The sequence below is a fragment of the Peromyscus maniculatus genome, chromosome 15, assembly GCF_049852395.1.
Source record: "Peromyscus maniculatus bairdii isolate BWxNUB_F1_BW_parent chromosome 15, HU_Pman_BW_mat_3.1, whole genome shotgun sequence".
Taxonomy (NCBI): Eukaryota; Metazoa; Chordata; class Mammalia; order Rodentia; family Cricetidae; genus Peromyscus; species Peromyscus maniculatus.
The window spans coordinates 44,302,769-44,328,242 of record NC_134866.1 but is presented as its reverse complement, the minus strand read 5'-3'; the positions used below and the strand labels follow the sequence as shown (position 1 = coordinate 44,328,242).

Sequence of the window (25,474 nt, the reverse complement as noted above, 5' to 3'; positions counted from 1 at the left end):
TCTGTCTTGGCTCCTCTGTGAGACAGAAATAGTCAATCAAAAACATACAAGTACATATAATCTTTTAAAAAGAAACTGCCAATGTATATATACATTTGTTCATTTCTGTATGTGCACACAGGTTCATACAAATATAAGTTTTCATTAATTCAAATGGGCACGTTTCATTTTCCCTTTACATACTAGGATAATACCCAATACAGTATTACTAACATGTAACTTGCACCCATGTAGAGACTGCTCCAAATTAATATAGTTGGATGTGCTTGGTTTTTATAAATTTCTACCTAGTGTTATACAGGATGTGCAATTCTGCTATTAGTAGCTTTTACATAGATTCTCATTTTCAATCTCCCATCATTATCTTCTTATGAATATAGTTCATATACCTCACCGTGCACCAGTCATTATTTTCATTTCTCTACATAAATCTATCTCATTAATTTAGGCAGAAGCCCTAAAGAAACCTTTTCTTAATGTTCACAAAAACAAAACAAACAAAACATCTTATACATGAATGCTTGTAAAGGCATTACTTGTAATACTTAAGAAGTGGGGAAAAAGAAAGACGTTAAGCAGTTGAGACCACTAGATACTCTTTCAGAAAACCAGGGCTCGATTCCCAGTATCTACATGGCAGCTCACAACCATCTGTAACTCCAATTCCAGGTATCTGATGCCCTCTTCTGGCCTCCATAAATACCAGGTATACATGTGGTGGTACAGACATAAATGTAAGCAAATACTTAAACATATAAAATGAATCTTAAAAATGAATATAAAGTCATGCAGCCATACAATATACTACTGAGCAATAAAAAAAGAACAAAGTACTGGCATACTATACTCTAATACAGGAATGAAAATAGGCTTAATCAAAGCCAGCATGAAAGAGCGGAGATACAATCCTAAACTCCATATAGAAAACAAATCAATGATTATGTAAGTCAGGGTGAAATGATTAAACCACAAGGGAAACACAACTGTAAATTCAATAAAAATCATCTGCCCATTTAAAAGCAAGTCAATCTTATTTTTAATAAACATGTTAAAAAGCAAACAAATTAGGGTTAGGTGTGGTAGCACATTCCTTTAATCCCAGCACTCAAGAGGCAGTGCCAGGCATAGTTCAAGGCCAGCCTGGCCTACCTACTAAATTCCAGGCTGGCCAAGGTTATATAGTAAGATCCAGTAACAAAAGAAAAAGAAATAAATTCAGGGTTAAGACTATAGCACATGTAAAGTAACAAGTGAGAACCTAGATCCAGTACCCATCAAGAAGCCATCAATCACTTAAACTTGGTAAAATCTTGAACAGAGATTATGGTGGCTAAAAGGTAGAAATAATTACTAACCTGTGTTCTGCCTCAAGTGAACTGGAAAGAACATCAGTTTGTGGAAAGGTTGAAGAACGAATGATCTGTTGAGAAATCACCGAAGCATTGCCATTCTCTTGTGGAATTTCATTTTCATCAAAGTTTCTGTTTATATCTCTTTCTTGGTGAGTACTATTGCTGTTATGCAAATTAAATGAGTCGTCATCCTGAATTTCAGAGAGTTTAAAATATAAAGAGTGAGTTCTAAAGAACAACTAAAAGAACCTATCTAGACTCTCATGAAAAATACATAAATCTAAATTACTCATCATTAAATTTCAAAAGTATTCTCACAAAATACCTAAGGCCAAAAAGGTAACGATGAAGGAAAAGAAACAGCAGTAATTATGCAGCTGGTACTTAGTGTGTAGTCCCTGCTGGACTCCGTCTTGCATCAATCCTCCTGTTCCAGTCTACAGAGTACTGGAATTACAGGCATGTACCACAGTGCCAAGATAAAAGGATTTTTAAAAAAGGATAGATTTGTGTCCAGGCATGGTCATGCACACCTGTAATTTCAGCATCTGACTGGGAAGCTAAGGCAAAGGATCATAAATTACATGTCAGCCTAGACTACTTACTTAAGACCCTGTCTCCAAAAAATATAAATATAAATATAAATGTAAATATAAATATAAATATAAATATAAATATAAATATAAATATAAATATAAATAAATAAATAACAAAATCCATGTATTTTTGCATAGAAAAATACAAAATGAGAAGTTTCAGGAAAAAAAGCTAACTAGCTTTCTTAACAGGGAGATGAAATTTTTTTTACTACAATTTCAAAATAGGTTTATTGAAGGCTTATTTACAACTGTGTGGATAGAAGCACCCCTCCTAAGGATGGAGGCCAGACAATAGGTCTAAGAGAAAGGGGAAGACACCACGGAGATCATCATTAGGGAGGGAGTCAAGGAAGTGATCTGTTGAAGATGCACACAGGAAGGGAACCAGGGGATTAGAGGCTCTGATCTCACTAACTGCCTTTTCCATTTCCTGCTAGGGCTTCTCAAAACTGAATCAAGCAAAGAAAGCAGAGCCCATTTCCAATCCTGCGAAGGTATTCAGTGACTACACAGAACAGCACTGACAACCAAGTCAAGCACATCTGAAACAATGTGCAGAGCCAACCTGGACTCTAGCATCAGTGTTAGGCGCCATCACAAATGCTTCTGCCCAAACCAGGTGTGTAGGTGCCCAGCTTTCCAGAGGCGGGGGCAGGAGAATAAGAAGTTCAAGGTTAGCCTCAACTACACAGAGTTAAAGATCAGTCTGGGCTATATAAGACCCTCAAATATTCCCCCAAAGAAGACAGGACCCTGCTGGCATGGGCTTAGGAGGGGGAAAAAAAGACCAAGTTTTAACTGGAGTTATCAAGGTTCTAAATATTTATCCACATAGTTTAAAAGTACGTTCCTGTCAGATGAAGAGTCACTGCAATTTCAATTACCTTCTCTGAGCCAGCATGGCTCTCATCTTCATGTTCCTCTTCTACTCTGTCCCTTTTCAATGCTTTCAAAAACTCACTCTTCTTATCACTGCGCATTCGTGTCAGTTTAGTTAAACGAGGCTGCTGATTAAGTTTGTCAACAGGCGAGGAAGAATTTGAACGATTACACTAATGGGAAATGCAGAAATACTAGTAAACATGTAACTAGATACTCAATGTAAAAATAAAGTGCACAATTATCACAGCTTTTTATCATACACTTATTTGTAAGGTGAAACTGATTTCAAGGTATAGATCACAGTAAACTGTTATCTAAAAGGGTTAGCTCAAGAACTTTCTTATTTCAGATATAATAAAGGTCAGATAACAAACAGAACTTAAAACATAAAACTTAAATACATAAAATCAGGAATTTATTGACTTTAAAATATTTACACAGCACATAAAAAGCCATTTTTCTGGCCATGCTACAGAGAGAGTGCTAGGGTTCTGAAACACCTCCAATAAGACTTTATAATCATTTATGCAATAGGATGTCATTACATTGGATTTCCCCAGAGATTTCTGTGAGAGGAAGAGAGGGGGAGAAAATAGTGACTTTTCATTTTGTTTTCTCTTGATGTTTAAGCAGAACACAAACATCTGAATGTTAAACTATGTGACAGCAATTTTTTAGTCCACAGAAATAAATCATAAGGCTTAATTGCTGAAATTGAAGTATGTATTAGAATTAAAGAACAATAAACCAGTTAGAAACACTGGTCCTATTTTAACGTGATAATTCTACAGATGAGGACATAAATTATATATGGTTTTGATATTCCAAAATGGGACCTAAAACAACTTTTGGTCCAAGACTCCAACCAGCAGAGGTGTCTTTGATCCTAGATTAGTCAAGGAACTCCCTACTCTGGTTTTCAAAAAAATAAAACTACTTGAGGTACCACATACTCATATATACTTTTCTTTCTTCTCTTAATTTATTGTTACTACTAATAAAATATCCATCACTCCCAAAACGAAATTGTACAAATTCTCGTTCATAGCCAAGATTTAATTCTACAGTGAAACTCCCACAAGCATCAAATAAACTGCAATTATTTTAACACGTGTCTGAACTAAATTCACTGAAAAAAATTAAAGCATCTCACCTTTAATAAGTCTATACATTTAATAAATTGTTAAACTATCAGGATTTAGCAAGTGGGCTTCACAGCACAACCTATGTCCGGAGCTAACTAAGGAAGAATGGTCATTTATGAAAAGAGGCTCCAAACTAACCTGGGCCACACAGCAATACCCTGCCTGGTCTTTACTTTTAAATACAGTACCATCCTCAGCCAGGAGGTGGTGACACACACCTTTAATTCCAGCACTTGGAGGGCAGAGGCAAGGGGATCTCTGTGAGTTCCAGAACAGCCAAGGCTACGCAAGTGAAACCCTGTCTTGAGTGTGGGGAGGGGAGATTACATTTCTCAAGAAATGGTCAGTGGCCTACCTCTTTCACTGAATTTGTTGATGGACTAATACTCTTGGCGGTTGACTTGAAAGTATTAAAGTTGCCAACACCATATGTAGATTCATGAGGAAAAGAAGTCCCAACTTTGTTTTCTTTAGTTTGGCTTTTCCATTGTGTAGGCTAAAGAAAAACACAAGAATCTATAGTTACCAAAAACAAATTCATGAAAACAGAGAAAAAGTGAACACACGGAACAATGATCACATATGGCTCACAGAAGTTCTCTTATACTACTTTCACCATCTCTCCATGGTTCTTTGACGTTCCTGACTTTCATTTTATTACTGGTTTTTTGTTGTGGTTTTATAGAGACAATATCTATCTATTCAGCCCAGGAGTTAACCTAGAAGTCACTATTCTCCTTATCAGGCCCTTCAGTGCTAGGATTACAGGTGGGAACCCCAGCATATGGCTCCATCTTTTTCTACAAATAAAAGAGGTTTAATATACAATAAAGACATCTAAATTTGGCCTAAGAGATAGCTCAGCAGCTCTTGCAGACAATCCAAGTTCAGCTCCCAACACCAAAGTCAGATGGCTTACAATCAATCACCTGAAAAACCTCTGACACCGCTGGGCGGTGGTGGCGCACGCCTTTAATCCCAGCACTCGGGAGGTAGAGCCAGGCTGATCTCTGTGAGTCCCAGGAAAGGCGCAAAGCTACACAGAGAAAACCTGTCTCGAAAAACCAAAAACAAAACAAACCAACAAACCTCTGACCTCTTAAGGCACCTGCAGATAGACACACACACACATACTCACACACGTGATTTAAAATAATAAAGGGAACTCAGGTGTGCTGCTTTTAATCCCGGCACTCTGGAGGCGGAAACAAGTGGATCTCTGTAAATTTGAGGCCAGGCTGCTCTACACAGTGAGTCTAAGCCAGCCAGAGTTTCATAAAGACCCTGTCTCAAAAACGCAAGATGAGAAGTTGTTCTCTAACCTCCACCTGTGCATTGTAGCACATGTGCGCGCACACAACTACACACAAAATAATGTGATTTTTAAACTAATACAGTCATTTTTTATCTAAACCACTCTTATTTTCAAAATTCTTTAAGTTAAGAGATTTCTTTTTTGTCTTATAATAACTCATGAGCATTTTAAAAACTTAAAACTGAGTACCAAGTAAACAGTATAATACATGTACCAAGCAAATAAACCCTAGTTCATCCAGTAGAGCAGAAATTATAAAAATTTAATTCTCTCTGCTCCTAAAGTAAAATAGTTTATATGTATATGAAGCTTCTTTTTACAGCAGATGGAGACTACTACAAAAAACCAGCAACTGGTCAAAGTGCAGAGAATAACTGAGTTTGGAGTGCCACTTCACAAATGGGACATCTATCCATACCAAACTTGGCTTAAGCGCAGGACTTACTTTTGTAGGTGGAACAGCAGGTTTGGGGACTAAGCCTTTATAAACACTCGGACCAGTTCCATTCTTAACTGGCTGTGACGGAAGGTTTCCTGCTACTGGGAATCCAGATAGCTGTAAGTCTTTTGTATTACCTTTCTTAATGACCAGCATTCTTGGAGCTCTAGATTTAGGATTCGGGGGATATTCTGCATAAATAAAGCACAAGTATGTGTTATACACAATTTCAAATTTTAGAGTCAATGATTCCATCAAAACCTTAACTGCATTATAAAAAATAATACCAGCTGGTTTGGGGCAAAATAATCTAAGTGAGTAATGTCAAATTCCAGCTTAAGCATAACCTTATGAAACATAAGAGTTTGGGCAATGCCTACTAATACAGAAGAACGCAGGCTAAGATGTAATTGGAAAACAAGAATTAATATCTTTACATTCTTCACTTATTTAAAAAAAAAAACCTAAAAAATTTTCATTTTAATGTGACAGTTCTAGTTTCCCCTTAAGCCAGTATTAAAAAGTCAAAATTTCCTATCTTTTTTCAATCCTTTCAATATACTAACAAATTAATAATCAATGAGTGAGGACCCACAATCCCAATACTTCTAAATGTCTATTAGATCCAACTATTAGATAAAAATAAAAATTATCTCATAATGTCAATTTATTCAAATATTTACAGTCCATATTAATGTAACTTTAGGCATCATGTAAAGTCAGTGTTCTGAAGTCAGTACTGGGAATAACTGCTAAATGAAGACTTTTTAAGATTACTGTACTTGCTGGGAATATGCAACATTTTCCCCGGAATTTAATCAGGTTGTATGTATAATCAAACAGTTATTACACATACCTATCATTGTCACAAAGAAGTATATCCTTCATCCCTTACAAAAAGTTCTGAAAGTATCAGTTTCATAATTAGAAATTTTACAATAGCTAACTCAGATCAAAATCTCTGAAAAATTCTAAATTTAAATTAGCTCAGGATATAAATGGCATACTTTATTAACTGGGAAGATGGGTAGATGCTTGTGCTGGTACCCTGGCTCCAAACTACCAACTTCCTACTGGATCATCTTAAAACTATGAGCCGGGTGGAGGACGCCTTTAAGCCCAGCACTTAAGAGGCAGAGCCAGGCAGATCTCTGTGAGTTCCAGGCCAGCCTGGTCTACAGAGCAAGATCCAGGACAGGTACCAAAACTACGGGGGGAAGGGGGGGGGGTGCATGGACCCGACACTATGAGTACTTCAAACTCTCCAAAAGATAAAACATATTTATCATCTACTGCCATGCTGACAGATAAAGAATGAGAACTTAGAACAAAATGAAAACAGGGTTACCATACCAAAAATTAAATACATGTTGAATTACTAGGGAAAATATCCTATATATTGGTATCTAAAAGGCCTAATAGCTTTAAAATAAAAAAAAAAAAAGAAAGAAATTTCAAGCACACAAGAACAAAGTATGTCACCAATGTATAATTTTACTGAAGATTTTATTATACAATGAAGTCAAGGAAACCAAAAATAGGGGTGAAGATCTCAACTAGAGAACAATGAAGGACACCACTCTACTGTTAGTGGTTTTTAATGAAAATATAATAAAAATTAATAAAAACCCAAGGATATGGCAGCCAAGGCAGGAGGATAGTGAGTCTGAGGCCGGCCTGTGCTAAAACTGAGACCTGCTCGATTCCTCCTAACAAAAAGATTCTTTGAAGACGGTCATGATAGCACCTATGCTGTCTAGCACTTAAAAAAAGGAGATAAGAGATTACTTGTGCCTAAGAGGACCAAAAATGTCTTCATGGCTGGGTGGTGGTGGTGGTGGTGGTGGTGCACGCCTTTAATCCCAGCACTCGGGAGGCAGAGGCAAGCAGATCTCTGTGAGTTTGAGGCCAGCCTGGGCTATAGAGTGAGTTCCAAGAAAGGCTCCAAAGCTACACAGAGAAACCCTATCTCGGGGAGAGAAAAGGGAAAAAAAAAAAAAAAAAACACGTCTACAGGAACATAGTATGATCTCATCTCACAACAGGGGGAGGAGAATCCCCGATAGTCCAGTGGTTAGGATTCAGATTTACAAAAGGGGATGGAGGGTGTTAAAATTAAATATAAGACAATTATCTTAGCCTTTAAATAACAGCAAGGAATGTGAGGCATAACTGATGTTTACAAAATACAAAAGGTAATTTTAAAGGTATCATCGCAGACATCAGGCTTTGAAACAGTATACCACAATTAAATATGACTAATGACTTCAATATGGCTAGGCAACTAAGTTCATCTTCCTTCCCTCATAGATTCTTCTATGTTAAGTTACTGTAATGGGCTGGGCAGTGGTGGCGCACACCTTTAATCCCAACACTTGGGAGGCAGACACAGGCAGATCTCTGTGGGTTCCAGGCCAGCCTGGTCTACAGAGCGAGTTCAGGGCAGCTAGGACTGTCACAGAGAAACCCTGTCTCGAAAAACAAAAAGAAAAAAGTTCCTGTAATGGGGAAGGAAGACAGATCGACTGTGTGGGAGTTGTCAGCAGAGGACTGATACACTCCTATACACACTGCTAGATGGAGACGTGAAGGGAGAGTTTCAGTTTAGAATATGCACAGAGAAATACAATAGCTGAGAATGATTAAATCTGCCCTACAGACTCTCGGAAGCAATGACGTAAAATGAAAATACCAAGATATGGCAGAAGAAAAGAATTTTTCCAAGCAAAATTATATAATTCACAACCTAGTCTATGTGTTTAAACACCAAGAAAATGGGTTTGACACAAGCTGAAGACATATGAAGAAATACAATTTAATATATTAATCACTGATTTTTAAAAGTAGAAACAAGATATGTTTGGTGGTGCGTGCCTGAAAACCCAGGATTTGAGAAGGTCCACATCAGCCTGCATTACATACTCAGACCCCTAACTGGAAAAGGGGGTGTGGAATAAGAACAGGATGAGGCAGAGAAGACAGAAAGTAGATTGATAAGTTGTTTGTTTCTTTGAGCCTCAAGTTGATTCTGACTACAAATTTCACCTTTCCTAAAATTGGATTCCTTGAAGCAAGAAAGAGTCTGGCTGTTTCTTCAATGAGGTCCTCAGTGTAAAGAATGATGGAATGCCCTAAAAGGAGAAAGGTGAAGCCTAAGAAATCACTCTCAGAAGAATAAGCAGCAAAAGTAAGATCACAAAAGTACCAGATGAAAGATGATAGGGAATTAGAAGGAAGAGAATCAAATACTGTGTTATGCTCTAAGCATTTAAAGTATCATGATGCAGAAAAATGGGATTTTTGTACATGATTATCAAACTCTAATACTAACTTCCAAGTAGCTCTAACCTTATTTATTATACAACTTTATAGAAGTTGGTCTTTCACTTATTAAGATGCAGACTTCTCTCATAATTAGGAATTTTTGATATTTAACTTATACAAAATACACAGAAAAGGCATATGCTATTTTCAACACAGTAACAACTCAAAAAAGTACACTTTTCCTAGAACTTAACAATAACATGTAAGAGAAGAAAAAAGAAAAAATAAGAGAAACATGTAAAGACATCTATATCCTATAAAGCTATTCTGAATAAACTATACAGAAGTTGCTCAGTTAAGAAAATTTTGAGGCCAGTGAGATGGCTCAGCAGGAAAGGACACTTGTCACCACACCTGACAAACTGAGCTCAATCCCCAAGGATCCACATGTTTAAAAGAGAAGTGACTTCCACAAGTTGTCCTCTGATCCCTACACACATGCCACTGCCATTTGTAAACACGCAACCACAAAATAAATAAATGCGATTTTTTATGGAAGTTTTCTTAGGGATTGGAGAGATGGCTCAGGGGTCAGAGTGCTCACTGTGCGATCATAAAGACCAAAGTTCAAACCCTGAACACCCACATGAAAGCTGGTGTGGCCCCACGTGTTCCTGAAATTCCATGATTGTGGGGAGCAGAGATAGGAGGACCACAAGTTCTTACTGACTGCCAGGTTCAGGGAGATAACCCATCTCCAACAAATAATGTTTAAATAATAATTAACAAATAATGGCAAAGCAAGAAACCCAACATTCTCTTCTGGCCTTGGTAGCCAAGTTTGGTCCAAACCTGGGCTACAAAGTAAGACCCTGTGTCAGATAGTCCCACAGAGAGAGGGGTGCTCTTACTGCAATAATGACCTGTAAGTAAAGAAGTAGTGACGGGGAAACTACTTTGTACACTTAACTTACATTACACTGTTTTATTATTTGTCTCTTTAGAGTATTTCTCAATTCTTACACATCTTCGTGAGTATGTAAGTTTTAGATTCACATACTATCTTAGATCTTTGTCAACTGTTAATGAACTCCATTCAAGCACTCTAAAGGTAAGTGTTTTCACTTTTCATAGTATTTCCTCCTAGCTCCCTAAATAACTTATCTTACACTAAGTGCCTTTTATTGTTGTCTTGTCATGGGTGCCCTCCCTTCTACCTACCAATTCAAGAATTAGCTCTTCAATTTCTTAAATCAAGGTCTCTGGTAGCGTGAAAACTGGCTTTTGAGAAAAATTAGAATATTGCTACAAATAATAAAAAGTATTCAGGTAGCTAAAATTGGAAGATTGAACATTTGAGGACAACCTGAATACAGAGCTTCAACACTTCAATTCACTGATTCAATCTTCTTTTCTGTTTTTCATTATAGTTTTCAGTTACCCAATTTCCTATCGTGAACACTTATTTTTACAGAGAAAAACAATCTGCTAAAAATTATTTCTAAAAAAACAGACACTGTATTTTGCTGTTTGAATGTTATTTAACAAATGTGTTTTGATCTACAGATGCTTTAATCAAGTTACCACTGTTAATTTTACATTAGTATCAACAGACACAGTGCCTTTCTTTTATGAGGTCTCCTGCTTTATTCATATACAGAACAGGTTTAAAGATACTTTACCAAGCCATATGTAATGGCAAATACAGGCAGGAAGGTCAGAATTCAAGCTCATTAAGACCCTGCCTCAAGGTGGATGGGGGAGGTGGGAGGGAAGGGCTTTGCAAATATAAACAACTCCTATGATAAGCAACCGCAATGTCTCTCCTTTTAAAATTTTAATCCTTCTTTCTATCTGTGTTTCCTGAGTATTAGGAATTATAAGTGTGCACCACCACACCCACCTAAGCAAGTCATGTTCCTGACTAAAGATTTATTTTCCTCAAACTGTCTACTCATACTCCATTAATTTATCCTACTCAGTCTTAAAAAGGGGCTGCCTTCCCCTTATGATGGTAACTTTTTTTACTGTTTTTACACAAGACAGATAGTAAAGGAATGTATTTCAATACTCAAGCAAAACAATCCACCAAAAAAATTCTTAATCTAGTTTCTCAAAGACTTTACTGGCTTTCAATACATTATACTTCATTTAGTATAATTTCATTTCTCAACCTGTATGGTTCAAGCTAGCTAAGTTACAATTCTGTAGCTAACAAAAAAATTGGGGGAGGAGGTTGAGTGGGGGACTGGTCACTAACATGCTTTGGTTTAGAAGGTAAACAAAAATATCTTAATAATGTACCTTATACTAAAAGGCACTATATCAGCTATGAGCAAAAACCAGGTTATCATATCATCAAATACAGACAAATATAAATGCTGACCAGAAAATTACAGTAATTAAAACATTATTCTTGAATAACTTTATATCTTAAGCACTGACTGTTACAATAACCTTGGTGGTATCCATATAGCATAGTCTATTAGTACTTCTGAAAATTTCCAAGACTATCGATAGCCACTGTGGCCTTGATTTCTTACACATACATAAACACTCATCTTTCCTTCTCTTTGTTCCTCAACCTCCAAATTAAAAAAAAAAAAAAAATAACAATTATTTTAAAATTCTCAGTTACTCACTGCCAAGTATCTTGAATTGCTATTTTAGCATTATGTTATTAAAAACACAGAGATTTCGCCGGGCGGTGGTGGCGCACGCCTTTAATCCCAGCACTCGGGAGGCAGAGCCAGGCGGATCTTTGTGAGTTCGAGGCCAGCCTGGGCTACCAAGTGAGTTCCAGGAAAGGCGCAAAGCTACACAGAGAAACCCTGTCTCAAAAAACCAAAAAAAAAAAAAAAAAAAAAAAAAAACACAGAGATTTCTTAATAGTCATTAATCTTTTGTACCAAATAGCTGTGATCCTGGTTAAGACAAAAATAGTATTGAAGTCCTAGATATATAAAGGTTGGAAGGTGTTACCAATAAAGCCAGCTAAATCCTAAGTAAAAATAAACTTAGGTAATGACTTTATTTTAAATGGCTTAATTAATTTCCCTCAAGCCATTTTTTTAAATTGGAGTATTATGTTATGAATAGGCCCATGTATGATTGACAAAGTCAACAGTCTGGGAAATAAACTATTTTTCTTTTTATACATACTAAATTTTTGTTAGTAAATTTTTGCTTACCTGGAAGTATCACTAGAAAAGTTCTACTGAAGTCTTTGCTAAAATCCTCTCATCTTCCTCAGGAACATAGATAGCTATTCTAAGTGTTGCTATGAGGAAAAGCATACTTGGGAACCCAGGGGGTAAAATGAGAAAGGAATAGTGAAGTATGATACAATGAACAGTTTCATTGTATTTCTATGGGAAGTACTCGAATTTAACAATTAACCATTCCACAATTAACCTTTTGTTTTGTTTTTAATGCAAACACATCTTAGTTTACCTAAACAAATTGTTTACCTCCCATTTAAATATCTTTTCAACTAGTATTCAAAATCCTTAAATCACCTCTGAAAACAGCAGAACCAAAATCTTTATACTAATACATTTTAGTCTAGTTTTCATAACTGTCTTTGTCTTTAAATCATTTCTAAGATTAAGTCAACCAAGGACCATACCACATTAGTATCTTATAGTTTGTATGACAAATGCTGACATTCTTGACTTTTAAAATGTACTTTCATTACACTAGAATCCAAATTATTCCTAATTTCTTAGAGATTCTATTTAACACTTTTCAGGAGATTCTATATTCTTATGCAATCAGTTGTTCCCAGAAAAACTGAATAATAAGGAAACATACCTAAGAGAGGAGCTTGGGAGATTTTTTTGGTTGGGTATGTGTGTGTCTGGGCGTGTAGGCCTGGGGAGAGTGGTAGAAATACTAATTTGCAATACAGAAAAAACAATGCCATTCACATGGTTCTAACAAAAATGTCTGACCACCCCCTCCCCCACCCTCAAAAGCCATTAAATAAAAAGGGAGATCAAAAGAAAACAAAATAATTCCCCAGTTTCACCCCCATAAATACAATTAAGACCAGCACAGGAAGTGGCAAAGTTTAAAATAATGCCATTATTATTAGGACTAGCAAGCTACCATAAGCCACAATCCTTTTGTTTTAGTAGGATGTTGGTTTTCAATTAAAAAAATTACAAATGAACATGTGTACAAGTTTTAAAATGGATAACACTTTTAATTTGGTATCAAGTTTATTTTTCAGAAATCTTATAAATTTTCCATTATTTTAAACTTCACTTAAATCTTTTAAAAGCTTTCTAATTTGTACTATGAGTGCAGTTTCTTCTGTAAGATCTTATCAAATTCAACTCAGCAGTTTTAAAGGGAGTTATTTACCAGAAACTCAGTAAGCTTAAAAATCAAATTTCAAATATAGACTAATCAAAGGAAAATCTATACAATTAGTTTAATAGTCTACACACAACCATTTTCATACATAAAGAGTTATTTCATGTTACAATGACTACAAGTACTTATTTTCCCAGTTAGACAAATTTCAATGATAAAAAACTAAAAATATAAACTATATATTGAATTTGAGATTATCAAGACTGCTCTCAAAACTGCATTAACCTGGAATCATTCTCAAAAACGATCAAATACTTAATGTCACTAGCATGTGTAAATTAAGTATTTCAAATAAAATTTACACCCAAATTCCTTTCTTTTAAAGGTATTACTTCAGTATCTTAGCAAATCAAATGCAGTGATTAAAGAGTACCCTATTTTATACTTTTTAAAAAGGCAACCTACAAATACAATATATTCTGTCCCTCAAAAAAATAGGTAAAACATTACTTACCCCATACACCCGCAGCTAAAGATTTATTCTGATTTGGTTCTCTCTCATATTCAGGATTTAAAGATGGCTGAAAGAAAATTAAATTTAAAAATGTAACAAGGCACGTAAGTGTTTCACATAGCAAAGGTCCTTTAAAACAATCACATGGTTACACATCTTTTATAACTGAGGAACATGGTCCGGTCAGCTCTTAGTTATAATACTAATTCTCCATAAACTTTGCTTTCAATTTCCTCTGCTAACCATCAAAATGTCTACTGTTTATTCTCACAATATTCTCTTACTGTCTCAATTGGAGACAAAGAGAATCTTGACCTTCATCTAACTATCTGAAGACATCTGGATTAAAGTAGAGAACATAGATACAGGGTGGAAATGTAGCATAATGGCAAAGTGCTGGTCTCACACATGCCAGGCCCTGAGTTCAATGATAACACTACCCACCAAAAGACAAAAACCCCACAGAGCCAAGGTGTCTACTGGCCCCTATAGTAGCTGCTACTTAGAAAGGATAGGAAACAATGGCTTTTGTTAAGTAGTTCAAAGCAGAGCGAGACAGCAGCAAATGGAAAACCCCAGTCCGAAGTATAATGCTTTCTGCAGTACACAGTTATAACCAAAGAGATGAAAATTACACTCTTGACCAATTCTATTATGTTGTGTATCAATGGAGTGTTTCTGTTAACACACTCATTCTCAGCACTTGGGAGGATGAGGCAAGAGAATTCAGAACGCCACCCCAAGTACATAATGAGTTACTGAGGACAGACTGGACTACATGAGAGCCTTCTCAAAGAAACAACAGAAAGAACTAAATAGAACTGAATGCTAGTCAACTGTTTCTGCAACTTGCATAGATAAGCCCGGTCTCAAGAGAAACAGAAACCAACACAGACATTCCCAAAGCAAAGTGTGAAATTTATTTCAAAGGGTGCTTAGGATTATTCAAAAGAGATATGAGCATTAATGGCACTCTAAAGCTAATCTTGGTAGATGTTTAGACTCTAGAATCCTAAGACTTAACAGTTTCTTTAGAGTAACTTCACAGTATACCAGGTTACTTTTCATATTACCTGGCAACATAGCCTGCTTTCTTTAAGGAAGACATTTAATACTTATAATGAATAAAATGAATCTAAGTACAAATACTTTATGTACAGAAATTAATTATTATTAGCATGGAACTAACATTACTATAAAGCCCCATAAGAACATATATGTTTACCTGTATTAAGTAATTTCCTCACAGAAAAGAACTAAATAAAACTAAGTTTATTTGGTGGCTATATATCCTTTTCTTAATTATGATAGTATTAAATATACTATAAACTGTACAGTTTATTTGCATATATAATTTATATACATATGCATTTATATATACATTAGCTATAAACTATGTCTATACTCCAGGTCTAAAAAGTTACAATAACTGATTACCACTACCTTAGGTCTGGAGGTAAGGGACAATAAGAAAGCAGCAATTAGAATGGGGTAGGCTTTTGGGGGGAGGGGTGAAACAGAATCTCACTTTGTATCCCTGTCTGGCCTCAAACTCAGAGATCAGTCCATCTCTGCCATCACTTCAGGCAACCATTAGTCTTTATTAAGAGCTTACTATGTATACGTTCAGGGCTGACCATTTAATAATGGATAAAATGTACTGTAACATGCAGATTGAACAGGATGTATTTATGTATTTAGGAACCCTCCTCCCTCCCTGCCCCCCTCATGCATTCATAACAAAAAGGCCATGTATGTGAAAAAGAAAATGCAATTTACATGGGAGGATGAAAAAAGGAAAATGATATAATTTTGTTATAATCCTACAAATAAAAAACATTATTTTTAAAAGAGCTTACAATGTGCTTACTGTGTGTTTAATTCACTACATTATTTAATGCACTATTATCCCCAGTTTGATGATGTAAGTTAAATTATCTGGTGATTATCTAGTGGAAAAAACAGACCATTCAAATGGTAAGGTACAGAAATGTCCAATGTTACTTGATAATACCTAAAACAAATCATTTACTCTTCATTTCCCGTAACCAGTCTCCTGCCCTAAGTCCAATCTGTCAAATCCTTTCCCTAGAGCTACCTGAAATAAGGCAAAAGATACCCGAATACCTTACCTTTGGATATCAAAGCTCCCAAACGAAGCGTCACTGGTTTCTCACTAATCTTCCACTGGAACAGTTTAGAAACTCAAATCTTTTACACTAAAACTTATCCTTTCTTCCTCCCAGGTTTTGTCTTATACTAACAAAGCAGCCCACATCCTAGCTCTGAGCTACACACACTCCCAATTTCTTAGTGCGACAAGACTTGTTCCTTTTGGTCAAAAGAAGCCTCTCGACTTCCCTCACCAAAGTATCTACTACTCAGTCACTTCATCTTCAAATTCTCTGCAGTTTACAAGTTATTTTCTCATTTGATGCTGAGTCTTCCCACTAGGAACAGCTCCATGAGAACACAGATTCTGCCTGTCAAATTAATCTATATATTCTGCATGCCATCAACAGCAACAGACTAATACAACCACTCAAATATATACCAAGAAACAGTAATAAAAAAAAAAGTGCTGGTTCTCTACTTACACAACATATGAATTTTAAATGATCAGAAATTAATCAGAGCCAAGCACAACAGTGTACACCTATGTAAACCCAGCACTTGGAAAGTGAAGAAAAAAACATCAGAAGACTATCCTCAGCCACAGAGTAAGTCTGGGACCAACCTAGGCTACAAAAGATCTTAACTCAAAACAAAAAACACAACAAAACCCAAAGTAAAACTGTTTACTGGGTCATTTTTCTGTAACTTAAGAAGCACGGTATTCAAAGAAGACAAACTGAGATTAAGGAACAAGAAAAGATGAAAACTCTGCTTTCATTTACCCAAGAGGATCACATAAGTCCATCAGTTCCAGACAAGCCTGGGCAGCAATAGTAAAACTCAATTGATCAATTAGCAAAATACATTTTCAAGACCCCGCGTGCATGAGTGCTTGCTTGCGTGCGTGCGTGCGTGCGTGCGTGCGTGCATGTGTACAAAAATGATAGATTATGAGGTACTTGTAAATAAACCACTAAACTCATGAGGCTTCTAGTTCTAAGGGGAAGTATTCAATTTTCATAAGGAATGAAAACAACATAAATATGCCAAAAGGTTCTGGAAGGAGTCAGAAGGGAGAAAGAAAGAAACCATTTTAAAGCAGAGTTAGTGACCAAAAAATTCCATTTAGAGTGGCCAGGGGAGATGGCTCAGGAGGTTAAGGTGCCTGCTGTCAAACCCAAAGTACACACATTGTAAGAAGAGAACCAAATCCCTGATGTTATCCTCTGGAGGCTTGTGTGAGGTGGCTCATGCTTTCTATCTCAGCACTTGGAAGGTAGAGACAGGTACTGTGTGCTCAAGGCCAGTCTGGTCTACACTGTGAGTTCTAGGGCAGCAAGAGCTACATGGCAAGACCCTATCTCAAAACATTAGTACTAAGAACAATGTTTACCACACTATACACTTTCATTAATTTCACAGTAAAGGTATTGTATTTATCTTTTTGATTTTATTAGTGGGTATGACTAAATACCCTAGAAAATTAACAGAAAGGAGGGAAGTATTTATTTTAGTGCATGGTTTCAGAAAGCTCAGTTCACTAGGGAAAGTCACTGTGCAACAGAAAAATTCAAATCATGGGAGCAGGAAACAAAAAAAGGAGGTAATTCCTTTTATTCCATTTGGCCCCCAAGCCCACACTCAGGATGAGTCTTGCCCTCTTTTAATCCTCTGGAACTGGCAGCCTGGTCTACAAGGCAAGTTCCACAAAGTCCAGGACTACATAGTGAGACCCAGTCTTAATAAAACAAAAAGCCAAGTTAACCTTGACCTCCACAAACATACTGTGGCCTGAACTAACATACATACAAGCACACACACACAAAATTAAGAGGTAATAAAAAAATGCGTGATTCCTTATAAAATATGAAGTTTAAAATAAAGTAGATAGAACTTGGCATAGTGACTCATGCTTGAGTTCAACTCAGCCTGAGCTGAAGCATGAAACCCTGACTCAATACAAAACACCCACAACTGAACAAACACCTGTTAGAATGACCCTACAGAAAATTACCTGTGCTGATATAAAATGAACAACGACAAAAACCTACGAGTGCCTTGATACTGAAATGGCACTTGCAGAAACATCATTTGTATGAAAATTATAGAAACTTACAAAGTCCTCAGCCTCAAACTGTCTGCGTTCTCTCTTGTCTTCTTTCCTCCCAGTGTCATTGTCAGGGATGCTGTTTTCATGTAGTCCTTGGCTTTTTCCAGAATGGAAAAGACTGCTACGAGAACGGGAATTTCCACCATGGTATCCCCCTCGATGATTTATGTTTTCTGTACCATTTCTGCCATGCGTACGCCATCCATTTTTTTCTTTCCTCCCAAAATTACCTTTATTTGATAACAGTAAAGTAATATAAATTCAAAGATAGTTATACTTAATGACTGAATAGCAATCAAAACATCCTAAAAAGATTATGAAAAAAATTATGAATTCTATCATTCCTTAGCAAATTTTACCTCCGTTAGGACGTCCAATACCAGAATCAAAGCCATCTGAAGAGTTGTGTCGTCGACGACTCACATCATAACGATTTTCTGTCCATGAAAAATTTTCAGAATGCTTCTCAAAATTCAATGATGACTGAAATAAATTAAATACATTTATTAAGCCTAAATTTAACTTTAAACCAGTAGCACATCAACTTATTTCTAGTTTAAATGGTTAAGAATACATGCAGTTATTTCCAAGCTATTGAATATGTATAAAATTAATCATATTGTTATTCTCTTTCCTTCTGCTTTACCAAAAAAGGCATACTTTTCTGAAAGACTTCAAGAACTACACCTCCTTACTACACTACTGCTTTCCAATAGTAATAGCAATAGTAGCAATAATATACCCCAAGATAAACAAGTAAAAATGTGATGCATTTTTAACATATAAAATTCTGTACTACACTCTATTTGATGTAGACATTTTCATTCTTTTTTTTCTACAAGAAAAATTGTCAAGTGTGAAACATTTTTAAGTTCCCTAGACTTTTCATAAAGTTAAGTAGTTAAATACAAAAAGAAAAAAAGAGGAAAATAATACAGAGTAACTATTTCAAAAATTAAGACTACTAAGTACAAGTTATTTATAATGGTTACTTAATGTATATATGTGAATGATATAATCACAATCAAAATTCTCAACAATTACAAAAAATTTTATTTAGTAAAGTGATTTGTGTGTCATCAGAAAAGGAAGGGGGAAGGTTCTTTCTTTCTCTTGAGACAAGGTCTCAGTGTGTACCCTTAATGGGCCTAGAAGCCTAGCTGACCAGGCTGGCCTTAAGAAAAAGGGCCTCCTTAAAAAGAAGACGGAAAATCCATGAGCTGGGAGGCACAATAAGCTATAGGAAACAACACAAAATAATGATATCCTAACATGGAAAAGTAAGCAAAGGTATTCTTAGAAATAGACTAGAAATACCTAGTCCTTTAGAGTCCTCATGTGTCCTAAGTCCCAGATGCTGAAGAGAGTTCCAGGACTGCCCTTATGGTTTGGGACTAGCTTTGGTCTGATTTCCACTCTCTTAAAATGGCAATGTTTACTCTGTGCTATTATATACTGAAGTATGAAACTTGTTTATTTTAAGGGCGATTACCTTGAACTTCAGAAGAGACAGTGGATTTCTGAATAGTGTTAGGACTGTGAAAGACTATGGGAACTCTGGAAAGTGAAACAAATGTATTTTGCATCATGAGATAGCTATGGGCCTGTGCCGAATTCAGAATGGAATGTTGAGCGTGAATGTGTTTGAGCACTTAAATCACCAGTTGGTGGCACTGTTTGGAAGGCTATGGAACCTTAGGGAGGTAAGCCTTGCTGGAAGAGGGAAGGAGGCACAACCCACTCTACTTTATTCTCTGTTCACTCTCTGCTTCCTGTCTGTCCATGGAATATTATCAGCCTGTCTCCAACTCCTGCTGCCATGAGAGAATGACTCCCACAAACCATAAACCACAATAAAGGAGAGAACAGAGAAAAATGCAAAACAAACAAACAAACAAAAACGGCAAGAACAGAATAGTATTTTTGTATATCAAGTGAAACTAAAAAAGACAAAATTCAGTGATACAAAGAGTACACACAGATAAGACATGCCTACAAAATTATGACGATTTGGCCAGTTGCCATATTCAAGTAACACAATCAAATATTTTTACAACTAATGCAAACAAGAGACTAATCTATCAGTAAATAGCTATTAGTTTAGAGAGTGGAGGTATTAACTGCATGACCAACCAAATTTGCTTGACATCAGGTAATAAGAAGGGAACTGGAAAATTCTGACAAGGCCCCCTCTCTCTCCTCTCTTCTTTTACTGTTCTTACTTCTAAATTCCTACTTCCATTAAAGAACTGGGTTAAATACTCAAAGTGACAAAAGAACCCAGTAATTTACTGGTTACGGACAAGGTTTGGAATGTGATGATGCTTTATCATAAAGTGAAAGTGCTAATCTGAAAATAGGTATACAATACAAACCATCTTTTACAGCAACTTTAAAAAAGTTGACTTAACAGCAACACTCTTTACAGACTAAAGTTACTTGCAAACACAATGAAGTTAGGTGGTAACAGGCTCCACCCAATTTAACAATGCTTTAGCATAGCAAACTAGTTTGGAAAGGTACATGGCCAATTTCTAATTACTAGTGTGTAAGAAAATACAAATAAACATTCATATATTCCAAATTTGAAGAGTACATGGACTCATATGTAAATATTATAGAACTAAAACCCTGAATTTTTTTTTCCAGAGCTGAGGACCGAACCCAGAGCCTAGCAAGCGCTCTACCACTGAGCTAAATCCTCAACCCCAAAACCTGAAAGAATTTAAAATAACATTACCCTCTACCTACTTGCTTTCAGAGAAAATTTTTTTCTATTATTTGGTATCCCCAAATCAACATTATCATGACTTTTTGTGTAGCTTCAATATTCACTAAGACTCTAAAAACAAATTGTTACCATCAGTTATTATTCTGTGATCACACATATCTGAACATAAAAAGGGGGGGGGCTTAGAAAAATTGCTAGCATTTTAGGCAGAAAATAAAACCAAATTATAGGCATTAATATACATAATTCAATTTTGTTTCTCAATCTTAAATACACAATTAAGCAATTAATGAATTTTAGTTATTAAAATAACGCTGTAGTCATGAAAATAATACCTGTCTTGAGGGGAGGGGGCGGTAATCAATAGGACCCTCCAATCTCTGGAACCTTCATGCCCAACATAGTAGTAAACGCCAATCTCAGCCACTTCAATGGGATTTTCCTTGTCCAAACAACTTGCTGTTTCTTCTGTTACCCTACCCACCCCCCCCTTTTTTTTTTTGCTCTCCTGCCCCCAATTTTCTTTCTCTTTCTCTCCCTCTCCACCTCTCAAAAATAGGCATTCTCTGTGTAAACCAGGCTGGCCTCAAACTCAAGAGATTCGCCTGCTTCTCTCACACTTTTTAACACACTACAAATGCCAATTTGATATTTGTCCTGACTCCATAGTTAATCAACTCACAATGCCTTTGTCAAACCAAATTGATTGTGTATGCTGAACTATGACCCTCTATTAATCTTTATTGTCCTTTCTATGATATTCAATACTAGCAAAAGTCTCCTCCTTTTGAAAATGCTTGTCTTAACCGGGCAGTGGTGGCACACGCCTGTAATCCCAGCACTCGGGAGGCAAAGGCAGGTGGATCTCTGTGAGTTCAAGGCCAGCCTGGTCTACAGAGTTAGTTCCAGGACAGCCAGTGCTACACAGACAAACCCTGTCTCCCCCCACACCCCAAAAAGGTGTTGTTTTAAAGTGGAGTATCACATTTGCAATACCAGTACTTGAGAGGGGGAAAAGAGCCAGGGATTCAAAGACCCTATCTCAATTATTCAAACAGGTGAGAAAGGGTCTTCCTCTGGTTTTTTCTGGACGTGGGTTTTCTGCTATACATAAAAAGGAGCGGACAACTCTCACGTCTTCCTCTTTCGCTGTGTGATTCTATACGCATTCATTCATACTTCACATCTAACAACCTGAATAGTCCAGAGATTCTTTTACCATTTCAGATCTCACTTCTGGTCTGCATTCTCTACTGATAACACACTGATGTCTCTCAGTGTGGGTTTTGTTTTGTTCTGTTTTTCATTTTTATTCATTATTATTGCCCCCTCTACCCACCCCCTGCACAATTTCTCCTAAGGCAAGGTTCTCTCCTTCCACTTTCATGATAGTTCAAGGATTAAACTGAAGCTTTGCACGACAAGTGCTTTTATCCACCCACTGAGCACTCTTAAATTAGACACATCCAAACCATATCTCTACCATCACATTCCTATTTCTAAGTGATCTAAGCCTATAATCAGAAAAAAAAATTTCATTAAAAATAATGACACTTTGTATGCAAACGTGAAAAAATTAAAAGGCTGCAAGCTAGCTCAGTGGTTAAGAGCATAAGCTGCTATTCCAAAAGACATGAATTTGATTAATGCCTATTGTGCAAGCTCCAAGGGATCCAATGCTTCTGGTCTGTCAGCACCTGCACTCATGTGCACACACACAGAGATGGATGGACTGACATGGACACACACAATCTTTTTAGAGTTCTAATGGGAGGATAAAGTAAGAAGGCGAGAACTAAGGACTGTCTTTGCTAAATGCATTACCTAGCACCTACTAACACCTTAGTTTTTATCACTAGCACCATGCTTCCACCCCTCCCCCAAAAAAGGGTGAAGCCATTCAAAAATAACAAAAATAGAGAATAACTAATACATCTAAATTACCAGACAATGAAAAACACCTTTTGAACTTAAAAAACACTGAAAGGGAATTCAAATAGAGGTAGCAAAGTACAGCAGGAATGAAAAATGTTAATTTGGCTGTATATTTGTGCATATGTATACATATACATTGTAGGGTTCTAAAAATTATTTTTGTTTCTTTAAAAAAAAAAAAAACTTCCCACTGCTACCCTTCTTTATTTTACTAGTAGGAATCGTTTAGCAGTGTTGGTTTTGGGTTTTTTGTTTTGGTTTGGTTTTGGGGGGGGCAGGGGAGGGGAGGTCCCAGACAGGGTTTCTTTGTGTAGTCCTAGCTGTCCTCTACCTAATCTCCCAGGTGTTGGAACTAAAGGCAAGTACCACCACTGCCCAGCCAGTTGGGCAGGTTTGGGTTTTTGTTGTTGTTGTTGTTGTTGTTGTTGTTTAACTTAAAAGGCCAAGTATGGTGGTGCACACCTTTAGTTCCAGCACTTAGGAGACAGAGGTAGGTGAATCTCTGTGAGCTTGAGGCCAGTCTGATCTACAGAGTGAGTTACAGGACAGGCAGGGCTATGTAGAGAGACCCTGTCTTCAAAAACAACAAAGCCAAAACAAAAACAACAACAAAAAAACAAGAAAAAAAAAAAAACCATGAGTGGCAGTGCACACCTCTGATCTCAGAATTTGCAAAGTCATCATCAGCTACACACCAAGTTTAAGGCCAGCCCGGGGTACAGTAGATACCTTCTTAGATAGATGACAGATAGAACACAGCAGCAATACACATTACATAGGGAGCTATATGACTTTTCAAATATCTTTACAAATTCATACACTGTTTCAGATAGCATTATTCAAAATAGGAACGAATAAACTGTAAACAAACCAGTTGTGGTAATGTACACCTTTACTGCTAGCAACAGAGAAACTGAGGCAGGAGAATTGGAAGTTTTAAGACAGACTAAATTAAGTATCAAAGCCATATCCAAAAGAAAAGAAAAAAGACAAGGCTGCAAACAATTTAAATGGCCATCAATAGATAAAATGTGTTTTATTTAGGAAATGATCTCCAGTGCCAATGCATTCAAGAGTGCTTCCTATTAAGTTTAGTGTAACTGGATTTATGTTTAGGTCTTTGATCCACTTGGACTTGAGTTTTGTGCATGGTGACAGATATGGATCTATTTGTAATCTTTTACATATTGACATCCAACAGCACAGACCCTGAGCACAACAATTAATAAATGGGACCTCTCGAGGCAAAAGACACAGTCAATAAGACAAAAAGACAGCCAACAGAATGGGAAAAGATCTTCACCAACCCCACATCTGACAGAGGATTGATCTCCACAATATATAAAGAACAAGAAACTAGACATCAAAGTACTGAACAGTCCAATTAAAAATGGGCTAAAGAGCTAAACAGAGAATTTACAAAACAAGAACTACAAATGGCTGAAAGACATTTAAAGAAATGCTCAACATCCTTAATCATCAGAGAAATGCAAATCAAAACGACTCTGAGATACCACCTTACACCTGCTAGAATGGCTACGATCAAAAACACCAATGACAACCAATGCTGGAGAGGATGTGGAGCAAAGGGAACACTCCTCCACTGTTGGTGGGAATGTAAACTTGTACAACCACTGTAGAAATCAGTATGGCGGTTTCTCAGAAAATTAGGAATCGAACTACCTCAAGACCCAGCCATCCCACTCTTGGGCATATACCCAAGGAATGCTGATTTATACCATAAAGATACATGCTCAGCTATGTTCATAGCAGCACTATTTGTAATAGCCAGAACCTGGAAACAACCTAGATGCCCATCAACGGAAGAATGGATGAAAAAAATGTGGTACATATACACAATGGAGTACTACTCAGCAGAGAAAAACAATGAAAGCATGAAATTTGAAGGCAAATGGATGGAACTAGAAAAAATCATCCTGAGTGAGGTAACCCAAACCCAGAAAGACAGTTATGGTATGTACTCACTCATAGGTGGATTCTAGATATAAAATAAAGAACAATCAGACCACAACCCATAGAACCATAGAGGCTATATATATAGCATGGAGGTCCCTAGGACGACTGTGGCTTATAATAAATTTCGGTTTTACTTAATTATTGAAAAAAAAATTGCCAAGCGAATGGAAACACATGAACTATGAACCAAAGGCTGAGGGGCCCCCAGCTGGATCAGGCCCTCTAAATAGGTGAGACAGTTGATTGGCTTGATCAGTTTGGGAGGCAACTAGGCAGTGGGACCAAGTCCTGTGCTCATTGCATGAGTTGGCTGTTTGAAACCTGGAGCTTATGCAGGGACACTTGGCTCAGTCTGGGAGGAAGGGACTGGACCTCCCTGGACTGAGTCTACCAGGTTGATCGCAGTCCTCGGGGGAGGACTTGTCCTGGAGGAGGTGGGAATGGAGGGTAGGCTGGGGGTAAGGGGAGGGGGTGGGAGGGGGTGGGAGGGGGGAGAATAGGGGAACCCGTGGCTGATATGTAGAACTGAATGGTATTGTAAAATAAAATATATATATGTGTGTGTGTGTGTGTGTGTGTGTGTGTGTGTGTGTGTGTGTGTGTGTGTGAAAAAAAGAAAGAAAAAAAAAAGCAACACCCACAACAAAGTATGGATTAATCAAGGATAGTAATTTGGAAACTAACATGAGATATAATATTACCAAAGCCATAATTTTAAAAAAACTATTTAAAATAGTACTAAGATACTATAATTTATTTAGGGAAATACATGTAAC

The 25,474-nt window shown here is 36.7% G+C and overlaps 1 protein-coding gene across 22 annotated transcripts in view; it reads right to left on the bottom strand.

The window, feature by feature from the left end:
* Gpbp1 (GC-rich promoter binding protein 1) overlaps window positions 1–25,474 on the bottom strand; it is a 77,674-nt gene that overhangs the window by 16,265 nt on the left and 35,935 nt on the right. For 7 of the 22 annotated variants that reach the window (XM_006981664.4, XM_042261563.2, XM_076551899.1 and 4 more), the window contains 8 exons: window positions 18,415–18,538; window positions 18,062–18,285; window positions 13,831–13,897; window positions 12,810–12,869; window positions 5,739–5,923; window positions 4,334–4,474; window positions 2,836–3,003; window positions 1,356–1,543 (listed from right to left, as the gene is read on the bottom strand). In XM_006981664.4, coding sequence (XP_006981726.1) covers window positions 1,356–1,543; window positions 2,836–3,003; window positions 4,334–4,474; window positions 5,739–5,923; window positions 12,810–12,869; window positions 13,831–13,897; window positions 18,062–18,285; window positions 18,415–18,538 — 1,157 coding nt within the window. Of the gene's footprint in view, window positions 1–1,355; window positions 1,544–2,835; window positions 3,004–4,333; window positions 4,475–5,738; window positions 5,924–8,777; window positions 8,864–12,809; window positions 12,870–13,830; window positions 13,898–18,061; window positions 18,286–18,414; window positions 18,539–25,474 lie in introns of all 22 variants that reach the window. The other 15 variants (XM_006981666.4, XM_076551903.1, XM_076551904.1 and 12 more) reach the window with 5 other exon arrangements.